The 13157-nt window shown below is 43.7% G+C and overlaps 1 protein-coding gene across 2 annotated transcripts; it reads right to left on the reverse strand.

Moving 5' to 3' along the window:
- Nucleotides 1-110: 110 nt before the first annotated feature.
- Nucleotides 111-12741, reverse strand: tulp4a (TUB like protein 4a). Of its 2 annotated transcripts, none has more exons than XM_057324362.1 (14): nucleotides 12638-12741; nucleotides 11192-11864; nucleotides 8365-8493; nucleotides 8124-8285; nucleotides 7856-8036; nucleotides 7662-7769; nucleotides 7401-7567; nucleotides 7072-7296; nucleotides 6754-6988; nucleotides 6522-6666; nucleotides 6099-6243; nucleotides 5909-6002; nucleotides 2616-5818; nucleotides 111-2531 (listed from the first exon to the last, which is right to left on the reverse strand). In XM_057324362.1, exons 2-14 carry the CDS (start codon nucleotides 11441-11443, stop codon nucleotides 2415-2417), a joined length of 5163 nt encoding a protein of 1720 aa, XP_057180345.1. In that variant the 5' UTR covers nucleotides 11444-11864; nucleotides 12638-12741; the 3' UTR covers nucleotides 111-2414. The 2 variants fall into 2 exon arrangements, with proteins under 2 accessions (XP_057180345.1, XP_057180344.1); XM_057324361.1 differs by having other exon boundaries at nucleotides 6099-6270.
- Nucleotides 12742-13157: the final 416 nt, after the last annotated feature.

The following is a 13157-nucleotide window of genomic DNA, read 5'->3' on the forward strand; positions in this document are numbered from 1 at the left end:
TTTTTGTCTCGTTTTATTTGTAGTTAAACCATGGTTAATTTGGTCATCTTCACAGTGTGTTATGCAGAAGGTTCAGTAATAAAAACTCAACAGAGAACTGGATTTTTCAACCTGTACACTTTATTGGGCTACACAATGACAAAGGACAAGATTCAGCTTTGAGGAACGACAAAACTGTTCATTACAGTACAATGCAAACCCTAGTGCATAGGCTTTAAGTAAGTTAGGCCTAACCCCCGAACCCCAGAGTCTGTTTAAAAAACAACAACCAGAAAAAAGGGGGAAGTAGCAAAGCATAAGACCCCTAAATATACAGTATAGATCAAATAAACGAAGACATTTGCAAAAAAGAAAGACAGAAAGATCTAAACACACGTTTTCTGCTAAGCAGTCGCCACGAAACCAAATGGCATCATTTGGGTATTTTATATATTTAAGACAGTATGGAAACAAATCTCGGCAAACTAAAGCAAACATGAGCTGTAAAATATAAATGTTGCAACCATAACAAACTGTGACGTGCGTCTTTCAATTTCAAAGCCAATCCATGCTCACCGAGTCTAAAACACAATGAAAAAGTCATACTCCGTAATATAATGTACCCAGCATGCCTTTGTACCTTTCAATACAAATACTTGTCCGCAAAATCTGCGCTTTTTCCTTCATCTTTTTAACTTATGCAAATTCCATTCCATTAAATCAACTGTACAACAAAGCCCAACATAGACCACCAATCAAATCAATACACAGTAAAACCCAACCCTAATCACCTCAACATTTTAAATAGGGGGAAATTTTGATAGATTTTCAAAACATTTCAGAAGTCGTCAATATGTAAAAGTCATTCAACAGGGAAATAACATTTTCTTAAGGAGAAAGTCCAAGTCTCATTGACGGGGAGATGATGATCTGCTCTCCTTTCTTCGTAGGAATACACAAACTTGAGCACTGTACAAAAAACACCTGACAAAACCCACCCAAATCCACTTCACTACACACCACAACCACCAACACACACCTGCAGGAGCAAATGACACCAAACCCCACCACTGCCCCCTCCCATCCATCATCATCATCATCCACATTATATACAACAGCAAACTGAAGAGTCGCTTCCGCATACAGAAAAATGACTGCTGTATTGACAATGGTTAAGAAAACAGTCTCAACAATATTGCACAAAAAAAAAAACAAGACATAAATAAATAAATAATCTTCTTGTAAGAACAGAGGATAAACCAACTACTTTCTTTTTAGTTCACTATCAGGACAATTCCTACATATAAAAAGAACAAAAACTAGGCTTTGTGTCATTGGATCATTCTCTAAAAATGACAAACACACACACACACACAGTGTATTTAATGCTGTAATGGTTCTTATCTCAAATACTGTCCGAGCCTTTCAAGATCATTTGAGCAAAAAAGAAAAATGTACCAACCGCTGTCTTTAAATTCCTTTGGAGAGCACATGCCTTGTGGATTCACTCTCTTGTGTGCTGGGACTTCTGTTTTCTTCTTGATATCAGTAAGAGCAGATGAAAGAAATCCTCAATTATGTTCTATAGTCATGATTCATCGTAATCTCATTTCCATTTTCTGTTCCTCACAAACTGAAATCTGCTGAAAACTATTCATGCTATAACTGTCTTCATCTAACACCATGATATTCTGACAACAACACGTGTCACACATTGTATCGAAAAATAAAAGATATGAAATGACATTGTTTAAGCACAGTAGAAAAATATTTCCTGTTGCTCATTTGCACAAGATTCACTTCACAGAAGCGTCAGCAGGGGGCAGTCACTTCATTTCAGGAGAAGAGAAAAAATCAAGGGCTCTAAACCAGGATTAACAGAACATAAAGATGAAAGAGTTACGCACGAAGGACAGTACAATAGGTAAAAATGTGAAGGAAAGAACACTGCAAATCTGTTTGAGAGGAATTATTCACTAAAAACATGAGAAGCTAGCTAGAATGCTAATGAACATAGCATCACTGTGTTGACCTTTGAGCTTATTCAGTCCATCCTTACAGAAACACCTAAAGTATACAGCTACAGAGTGGCTTCAGTCATACTATTTCTTAATAAAATACATTTTATGACTGCACGCCAAAAAGCATCCAATCAGATGCCAGCATTTGTACTCCAAGGAAAAAGTCCCTGGAAAATAAGATATTACCTCTGACAAACATTAGTATGCGAAAAAAAATTAATTAGTAATATGACAATGTTTTACAGCAATTGATTTCAGTGCCCAGTAGTACCTCTAACACTGGTAAAATGTGGCGTTACCTCCCAGATGTAGTTTTCAAGTATTAGTACTGCATTTTAAACTGGGAAGAACACAAAAAAAAGAAGAAAGAACTAAGAAAGCAAAGAATTGGCTAAAATGTTCATGCCCAGCCAATCACTTGAGGCGCTGGGTGACATTAGCAAGTGCTACAGCGAAAGCCTGCACAGCTGAGAAAGGGTACTGAAAGTCCAGGATGTATGCGTTACCGTCGATCCTTCCGAACTGCATCACCTACACAGAAAGAGACACATTGAACTTTAGCAAACATGTAAGCGACTAACTGAAACTGCAATGGAAATCAACAAACTCACATACCTGTCTCCCCTCAAGCTCAATCTGAAAGTTCTTAGCTGATTCCTGTGTGACTCTCCCACCAAAGTCCAGCTGGTAGACTTGTGTGGCTTCATTCCAAAGTGGCTGTTTGTTGGCCATGATGTAGACAAACCCCTGGCTGCCCAGTCCACGGTCCTCTTTCTCATTAGCCCTTCTGCATTTGATTTCATCCAGCTCGCAGCCTCCAGCCCTCAAGTTCCTTTTTGCCTTCCAGCTCTTTTTTCCGCTCTGGCTCTGATTCATCAGCTCATCTCCGCTGATGAAGAGCTCTGGTTCGCTCTCTGAACTGTCCTGAAACTCGTTCGTGGTGGCCTTGCTTAGCTTTTTGGCTTTCAGCTGCTCTTTCTGGCCTTTGGGTTTCTTCTTGTCTCGTCCGCCCAACCTCGGACTGGAGATGAGGGAGTTGAAATCACTGAGCGCACGACCCTCTTTTTTGGATTTATTGCCTCCCTCTGTGATGGCTGGAACATTGGCTTCATCTGTCCTACTGTTGTCGACGCGCTTTCGGTTTTTCTTGCCAAATCTGTCTGCTCTTTGGGGAAGTGGGCTTTCACTCAACGAGAGCACCTCCTGGAAGCTCTCCCCAGCTTCAGCTATAGCCTCCGGGGGACTGACTGCACTTTGGCGGTCTGGAGGAGGTGAAGGCAGGGGAGGTGGTTGAGGGGGAGAAGACAGAACAGGCTTATCTAACATATGGGAGGCCTTTGGTGGAAGAGACGGCGGAGGACCTGAAGGGCTTGGCATGGGTGGACAGGGGTTGTAAGTACCCCATGGATGAAGAGGAATGGGAGTCACAGGCAGACTCGAACAAGTCGTTGTTCCAGGGTACATTGGTGGGAGGGGGCAACAAGCAAGGTTGGGCAAATTGGGTGGATAACCAGGTGGCAAGACCAACGCTTGGTCCTGCTGGGAAAAGGGAAGTGGAGCAACTACTTCTTTGGGTGAAAGGGGCCGTGGAGAACCTTGCACCGGCTGAAGGTGGGGACCACTGTAGGCTGCACTTGGTGGATAGGGCAAGGCAATCTGATAAGGTCCTGGTGTTTGGAAAGTTGCTGCATTAGGACTTGTTGGAGACTTAGGTGAGAGCACGAAGGGAAGATGGGAAACATCTAGATGCTGTGTGGGGCTCAGGATAAGCGGGGGAGGCTTGCGAGACGCAGGAGGTCCAGAGGCGGGCAAAGATGGAGCACGCTCTTGAGGGACCCAGATCTCTTCAGTAACAGACGGATCCCATTGATACGGTGGTGGTCGTTTGACGGTCAGACTTACAACCTCTGTGTTGAGACCCATTTGTCTCAGAGACTGATTCAGAGCCTCATCCTCTGTAAAGGCAGAGTTTATATAGTCAGTCCTTTCTCTGTTTCCATCTCCACTAGCCACACCACCACCGCCACCACCATCCATACTAAGCAAATTATAGGAGGATTGAGAAGGCAGAGGTGAAGCACTATTAGAGTGCACGATAACAGTGCTGTGAGGTGCACCACCCCCCGTTGGTGGGAAATCTTGCCTAATGATCGTCCCACCAGCTATTCCGTTACTTCCACTGCTGGTAGTGCCACCACTTACACCGCTGTTGCTACTACTGCATTGACTGCATGTGTAGAGAGCTGTTGGCCCTCTCTGCTGGTAGGAAGCAGACAAAGTACTGGCTTTGGCCTTACTGGGGAGAGTCCTCTGGGGATCCAGCATCTGAGAAACCTTCAGTGCAGCTTCCCGACTGTTGCGCCTCAACGTAGCATGAATCAGGCTGCTGTCAAGTCTCTGGCCAGGGCTCCGCCCCGTTCCGACCTGATTGGCTGTGTCAGGGTAAGGGGGTGGGTCCCCGCTGGGTATAGAGTACCTTGGAACAGTGAGACGGTTCAATGTGGCTGAGGCGTAGGGCAGCTGCATCTTCTTGCCCTCTGCATTCGAGGAAGCTGATGTGACCCTGAGGGTGGCAGAGCTACCGGGGCCCTGCAACGTGTAAACATTCTGGTTGCAAACGAGTCGCGTACGGGGACGACACACCTCCTCCACATTTCCGCTGCTGTCAAACGTGGTAATGCGTTCGTAGCCCAACGGGGTCGGGTACTGGGCCGCCTGCGTGCCAGCTGGATACATGCTCAGATCCCCTTTTTTCAGACAAACTTCACCTGAGGATGAGGTGCTAGTGCTGCCTCCTGGTGCTCCGGGTGTGGAATTTGAATTGGAAGCGGATGGGACTGCGGCAACTGTACCAGGATAGGGAGGGGGAGGGTTCATCTTGCTAATCTCAAGAGGAGCAGTAAAAACAACCGCATCCCCCTCGGCCAGTTGTGGGGCAGAACGATTGGTTTTAACCTTTAGCTCCCCTCGCTCTGTACTGTGCTCTCCTGTAGCGGGAGGGATTGCCATTGTACTCTGAGGGAGCTGAATGACCGGGCAAGGCGACTGACCTGAGGGCAAAGCTGGAACAGGGATTTGGATGGGATGCTGCTGCTGTTGTAGCTGCAGCTGCATTTGCATTTGTAGATGCTGCTGTTGGATGTGATGTTGAAGTTGCTGCTGCATTTTCTGCTGTTGCTGCATCTGTTGGATTTGCTGCTGCATGTGTTGCTGCTGCAACATCTGCTGCTGTTGAAGCTGATACTGGTGAAGTTGTTGCTGAAGCTGTTGATGCTGCTGCTGTTGATAGTGTTGTTGTAGCTGTTGTTGATGATGCTGCAGCTGCTGCGTTTGCTGCTGCTGCTGTTGGGATGCTGAATGTTGAGCAACTAAAAGCCGTCCAACATCCATACCACCAAAAATCACCTGGCCCGGACTGGAATACCGTGCAGGAACAGTATACTGTGCTGGGAGCACAGTGTCCTGTTGGCTTTGGTCAGCCACCCCAGGTGGTGCCACGGTCGATGATGGATTGGACAACACATCTAGTTGCACGTTTTGATTGGCTAGAAGGGACTGGACCAGGCCAATGCTTTGGGTTGGAGACATGGCTTGGGCTGGGCTGTGTATGGGGGCGATGGGTATGTTGACAGTGCAGGGTGGATTATCGTTAGTGATTCCTGACGCTCCTGTGACAGGCAGGTCATCCTCATCCTCACTGAAGACATTAGGACTGAACATAGGTAGGTTTACGTATTCCACGGAGATCTTTCTCACCTCAGGGAGGTAGATGGTCATCTGTCTGGGCTGGAGGTGAAGCAAACTTGTCTTGTAGATAACTTAAAGGGACACAGAATAAGACAACGAATATTTACAGATGTAAATATGTCAGAACAAACACGTCATGCATTTTGAAAAACAAATATTACCTGCACCAAGATTTGTTGGCAAAAATGCTGCTAGTCCAACGATTTTGAACTTTGTTCCCCATATGTTGGACGTGACTTGCGCAAGATAATTGTGCTAAAATGCAAGGAGACATAAACTGTTCATGAGAGAGAACTATTATGTGTGCCAATAACTATTATTGATTATGTAGAAAGCGGTCTGTATTGAGACCTGTGTGATGTCATCTAGGGGGAACTCTCGCCGAGTCAAACTTGGAGAGCCAATGGAGGGTTTGCGAATGGGTAACCGTGGTGATCTGGAGATTTCCTGGGTGGTGCGAGAGAGCTTGGGGGACTTACGGGGATCTATATTTATCCTGTTGGTAAAGGGACAAACTAAGTCTCTACAGAGAAGGTAGCAAATGAAGAAAAGAGTTTATGGTGAGTTTGTAATGACATGCAGTCTCAAATTGCAGCAGCCTCAAAAATCAAGATGTTGCATGCTAGAAAAATTATTTTGTAGGACAGCATTTCTTGATGTGTTTCTCATTATTAAGCACGCTTTCTTATTAATCGGTAGCCACACCAAGCAGGCCTATATCAGCTAAAGCAGCCATCACTAAATGCAAAAAAAGATGCAAAAGTGTGCCAGTACCTAGGAAGTTTGGGGGACTTGCTCCCTCTGGAGATCTTTGGTGATTTCTTTCCCACCCAATCATCATTGAGCTCAATGTCACTGGAATCTGAGCAATTGCAGCTGTCAATCATGGAGGGGATGAAGCTGTTTCCATAGACTTCATCTGTGATTTAAAAAAAAAACAATTAAGAATGAGAAAAATAACATAGCCACACAGTGGAACTTAACCTTCACAGTTATCAAACCCTACCTGTTTTCCCATCAGTCTTTGGGTCCATGATGACAAATTCAGGGCGGAGCTTGCTAATTCTTCGACCTTTTAGTATAGGGACAAGCCCTCCCAAATACTCCAGATACAAGGTGAAGCATGGGCCGCCAACCTCAGGGTTGTCCTCAGTGCGCTTCATAGTGCAGTGGAGACGCTCATTACCGGATGCCGGGTAACTAACAAAGTCTCGCATGTTATTGGGATCTGGGATAGGGGGCTGTTGGTTTACACAAATACTTTAGAAACAAGATTTCATCTTCACAACTGTGCCAAATCTGGAAAGGATCTTAAATGTTCTACCTTAATAGTTGGAGCAAAGGCAGAAGACACATATGTGCTTAGACGAGAGGGAATGTTGAGCTTGGCCACATCCTTCTCCTCATGTACGGCGCTGGCGATGACCTGCTGAGACAGCAGCTGTAGGCTGACAACCCTGTGTTCCACCCGAACCACGTACAGCGCTGGACCGCAAGCAAGAAACAGGCGAGAATCTCGATGGCCCCAACACAATGTGCTGATCTGTCTCTGAACACACATTAAACACAAACTTATAAGTACATCCTTTACAGAAGGTTTGAATTTCTATGAAACATTGCTGCATTAAATTTCAGACATGACCATACACTCACCTGAGCAGGTGTTTCCAGCGAGTAAATGTGTTCACCGCAGACATTGTAAAACTTAACAATGGCATTTCGGGTTGCTTGGGCACTGGCGGGGTCAGAGGTCATCCCGAGTCTCTCCATCCCAGCCACAGCTAACAGGTCACCCTGAGAGCACCACTGCGTGACCACATCTGACAGACACATCACAATTTGTTTTTATGAGTCCAGTGTTTTAGAGTAGCTTGGCTCACCAGGACGGTAAAATCTAAATCGTCTGAGGCACACCTTTGAGCCCTGTGTGTATTGTTGTGGGAGAGACATCATCATAGTTGCTCATGAGACTGATGTCTCCGGAGGTAAAGCAGACGGTTAACAAGGGCTTTGGGCTGCACACTACAATAAAACAACAACAACAAGAGAAACGTGATCAAAACAATAAAGCACACAAAGCTTTGAGCTGCGGAGATGATCTGTGTTACCCTGCAGAGGTGTGTAATCATCCGAGTCCGTGTCGCTCTCACTGCTGTCCTCAACCAGAAAGCTGGGGTAGTTCCAGGCCATGCTGACAATCCCCTCCGCCTCATGGAGCAGAATATGAGCCAACATCCGCCCGTGACAGTCCATGACGATCACCTGCCCGTCTGCCGTGCCAAACAACACCTGAACGACCAACACAACCCATGATGTCTGACATCTAAAAAAAGCCATACGGTACATTCAACCAGTGAAGCGTCTCAGGCGCGTTACCTGCTGGTCATCGGGGGTCCATATCCCGCAGGTGATTTGACTCTCCAGGTTGATTTCAGAGGACCAGTGACGCTGGCCGCTCACCGAGCCCACCAGCACAAAACCATCACGGTAGGAGATCAGAGCCTGCGTCCCATCATGAGACCACGTGAAGTCACTCACCTGCGCAGGCGAGACAAATTAAACGTTGCTGAAGGTTTTGGCTCAGACATTTAGTAACAGGAGCTTAACGTGATCTTACCTGAGCTCCCCGATCATTGACCAGCTCTACAGACCAGCGGCCCTCGTACTGGATCCACACAAAGATCCCGCCGTCCGTGTCACATGTGGCGAGCTTCTGAAAGGGTTCATTCCACCTGACTAACACCACCTGCAAGCACACAGAGAAGCTGATTTTAGCTCTTTACGTCAGATGTACACTTCAGCAGAGCAGGATTGTCACCCCTCTTCAAAAGAAAAGCACACCACACTGCCTCCATGTGAACACATGGGTCTATATTAAGATCTGTTCCGCTCAGACAGTTAAGCATCAGTGTGTGACGCAGCAGTTTCGCAGGATCAAGCACATTAACAAGATCAACAAGCCGCTGATGAAGAAAAGAGTAAATTATCATCGGTATTACCTAAATTTACTTTTTTAATTTTCGTGTGTTACACACGTTATCTGATCTTTAACCCTCCTGATATGTTTGGGGTCAAACTATATGATAGGGCTGCTCGATTATGACAAAAATCATAATCCCGATTATTTTGACCAATATTGAGATCCCGATTATTTAACACGATTACTCATTAACTTTTAAAACAACATAGTAAAATAAAAAACCTTGGCTTTAAAACTGTGAATTCAACTGAAAAGTAAATGTAAAGAAATAGCACAGCTGAACCACTGAAAAGGAAAGGGGTGCGCTTTGGATTTATACCACAAGAAAAGAGAGAGGATCCATGCAAAATGGAATGCGGCACAATTTTACCTCAATTCTTTTGTTTTTGTAATGGTTGACAATTACGATTAATTTTCTACTAATTGCACAGCCCTACTATATGATAATAATACAACTATTTCAGCTTTCATTTATGTTCATATGTTCTTTTTCCATTCCTTCTGGAACTAGAGCTGGAACTGTCAACTTTGTCAAATTCGACAAGCACTTTTTAATACTTTTTGTTGGTTAGATATTCCCCCATATAAACCCAGTGACAAACATAAAGGGGTACTAATATTAATGAGTGAAGTCAAAAAAATAAAAATCATAAAATATGGAGATACGAGGTTTTAGAAGGACAGCAGCGATACATTGAATCATTTGTGTCATCAATATAATATACAGCATCAATATAAAATGAGCTCATATCAGGAGGGTTTAACTCATAGAGCACATTGCTGATACATTAATATCAAACATTTGTAAGTGATGACATTTGTTTTGCAATAACATCTGGCTGGATGTACAGTATCCTGCTTATATTACACTTAATAAATTACATTAAAACAACTTCTACACAAGAAGAGAGTCTAACCTTTGAAAATGAAATGCACAAAAAAACCTGACATGATTTTCAGAGTCTGCGAGTAACAATGTGAATGAAGGACAGACTCTCTTAACGTCAGACGTGACCTCAGGATCTGGTTATGTAACACACACAGATCTGTAAAGCTGATCACACGACATGACATAAAACACTGAGATCCTACACAACACACACATGAACACATCTGAAGAGAATGTCATCGCTGAAATCCATCACAGACCAATAGATCAAACCATCTAATAGTCTTTACGTAAGTGTAAGAGACGACTGACTTTACACACATATATCAAATAAACAAACAGTATAGAGTACACACCACATTTACAGATGACACACACCGAATGGGCTGCTAAACAAAAACATGTGACATTTTAATTCCGCCCAAACATCTACAGATAACACATGAATACAGTGAATCAGAAGAGAAGCCGCAGTCTTAAACATCAGACGACGAGACAACAAGGTTTAGAAGAACAGATTACAGCTCGGTTATTTTTATCCTTCTCTACTTTCATGTGCGATGGACACCAGCACGATGTCAAACTATCAGGAGAGAAATAATATACCACACAAACACTGTCACAAGATCACACAAAGATCCAACACTGACAGAAAATATCCTGAAAGTACGTGAGATGAGCTCTACAGGTAAAAAACATCATTATGCGTCGTCATCATCACTGTATCCAAATTCTCCTGTCGAAGAAACGATCAATTCAGGTGAACTCGTGACAGTAAGAGAAACAGCAGACAGATGAGTTCATCTCTCATTCACCAGCGTCATCATCATCACTGACAGGAGGGAAATTACCCAGCAGCGGCCCGTCATGAGTTTTCCACTCCAGTGCTCCTCTGACCCGCACTACCCACAATTCCACACGCGTAATATCATACATCATGTGTTACCACTTACTCAAGGCTTCTGAGAAGTGGTTTTGAAATGTTATACACATTAATGAAAGACTTTTGCATTCTAAAGGGTTCCCACGCATGAAAGGTTTCAATTGAATGCAGTCTACACCAATTCAGTCGTTTTTCTATTTATAAACCAAATACAAACATACAGACCATTTTTCACAGTTAATGTCACCAATGACAAATGTGCAATAATATTTTGTATTCTTTATATTTTATATACGTCACAATTTTATTTACAGCATGTGTCTACTGTTTGTACTAAAACATATTTATTGTAAAGCTGCTGTGCAACAATGCAAACGTGTAAAAAGATTTATTCCAAAAATGCATACTGAGTGGAAACCTTTTCTTCGCTCACATTTACTGTATAGGGAGTTTTACAATTAAAATTTCCATTTGTATTTCTGCTACCAATCATTGAAATTAAGATAGCTATATAAACAATGATCTTTATTAGTGTACAAGTGCCTCCAATGGGAAAAACCCTTTACTCAACAAGCTTTCACATTTGTTTATAAAACAACAATGTATAATCTTTGAGAATTGTCATGACTTGCAGGAGTCTGAATTTGAATGGGAACTCTGGATTTAAAGGTACAGGCGTCATGTTTGCTCACCTCACTGTTGTGTCCTCTCAGGTTGAAGTTGATGCGTTGCGGGGTGGTTCGGTCTCTCCTGCAGTGACTGGAGGTGAACGTCACCCCCACCACGCCCCTGCTGTTACCCGTGGCCAGCCAGCCCTCCTCATAGTAGCGCCTCCTGCACACGGGTTTCTCCTTTTCGCTCCTGGGCACGCGACCCTTCCAGGACAGGCACAGGATGTTGGAGTCGCTGCACAGGACAGGACCATGCTCCACCGCTGCAAACATACCTGCTCGGAGAAATCCACACGCTCACCCTGCTCACCAGTGGGTCCCTGGGGTCCTGCCGCAGGTTCACAAGCGCTTTAAGCGCAATCGCATGCGCAGGGCCGCATAACGCTACAAACAGGGCACATGCGTAAATGCGCAGCGTTCGTTTCGGAGTCTGTGAGAATTTACCTGTGCGGGAGCACAGAGGCCAATGAAATAATCCAGTCACGTGAAACTTTCTCCGCCTTCACGTTGGAAACGTAGCCTCATGACGTCATCGCGCCAGATGCCCTGCTCACTGCAAACGCTCCTCTCCGCGTGCTCATCTTGGCGCGGACGGGATTCTCCTGTGCGTCAGCTGCTCGAGAGCGGGAGCAATGGCTCCGCCTGTGACGTCATCGCATGAGATAAGCCGTCGGCCAATCGGCGTCGGGGAATCCTTTATGGAGGAGAGAGATGGATAATAAACACAATCAGTGAATTTATTTACAGCACCCCAGAATGCATTTAACATCCGAAATATGAGCAGATGGAGGTTCTGTTTTACGTTTATACATCCCTAAAGAACCATACATAACAGTCTGTACTACAGGACAACACCACAAAACGAAGAAATAAAACCACACCGTTCACCATGCATACTATTAGACACCATATTACCATTATAGTATGCAAACAAAACAAATGAATATGTTTTAATTATAAAACGAACATATATTCAACAGCTTTAATGGTTACATCTATCTATCTAACAAACACATAGGTCTCGTCTTATTCGGTTTTTAAGAGCCATCTAACATTTGAAATGTAAATAGGAATGAATACCAAGAAATGCAGTCACGAGCTCGATGCTTTGGAGGAGATAACGTAACGTTACAGCAAATGAAGTGCAGGATCTTTTGTGTTCGTTACACCCACCCTCACACTGATCTAACGTTAATCTCACACTATATCAATTACACTGACAGATGTAACAAACCAACGTGCCACAAGAATCGCTATACATGGAAACATCCCGTTTAAAAGCGATTTAATCGCTGATGCTTTGCTCTTCGTCTTTGGCTTTTGTTAGCTCCACAGCTAACGTTACATTCATTTTAGACGCTCCCTCTTTGTTTTTACCCTTCAAAACGCAACAACAGCACGTGCTGGGTCAACGGAACCGGACCGCAGGTTATAATAAAGCCCAACAGAACCTGTCGCGTGTTTTACCTGTATGTGTCGATGTCAGATGAAGGTGTTTTCGGCGTCGCTGACTGTCTTTCAATCTGATGCGGCCTGGGCCCTTGCGCTGGGTCACGTGACCAGTGTCCGCCACATGATCCCATTTCCATCCCATACTCTTTTATTTTTACTCTATTTCCACTCTGTTTTGTATTTTTACAAGAGTTATGTGATGCCTGTATTTTAAGGTTCAGAAATCTGCGAACTCGTTTTTAATTAATAAAAAACAGCATGAATAATCATAAGAAAAGCACAATATTTATTTATTACAGGGACAATACATATTAATTAACATTTCTGTCAAAATGCCAGAGTTAGCCAAAAGGCTATTTTTCACCATATATAAGAAAAAATATTATTAAACTATATAAAATATATGTAAAATAAAAAGAAATTTCACAAATATAAACTAAACAATCATAAGTAACGTTATCTATTAAAATACTATTACAAAAAATCTAAGATGGTCATAGTTACAGATGAACACAATCTGAAAACTCAATACATT

The sequence above is a fragment of the Triplophysa rosa genome, linkage group LG24 (genome assembly GCF_024868665.1).
Source record: "Triplophysa rosa linkage group LG24, Trosa_1v2, whole genome shotgun sequence".
In the NCBI taxonomy this organism is placed as follows: Eukaryota; Metazoa; Chordata; class Actinopteri; order Cypriniformes; family Nemacheilidae; genus Triplophysa; species Triplophysa rosa.

Coding starts and splice junctions, on each gene's coding strand:
- tulp4a (XM_057324361.1), bottom strand. CDS start 11,443: ATGTTTGCAGCGGTGGAGCATGGTCCTGTCCTGTGCAGCGACTCCAAC. Junction 8,494..11,191: donor TGAGAGGACACAACAGTGAG/GTGAGCAAACAT, acceptor GTGTGCTTGCAG/GTGGTGTTAGTCAGGTGGAA. Junction 6,667..6,753: donor AAAGACTGATGGGAAAACAG/GTAGGGTTTGAT, acceptor TTTAAATCACAG/ATGAAGTCTATGGAAACAGC.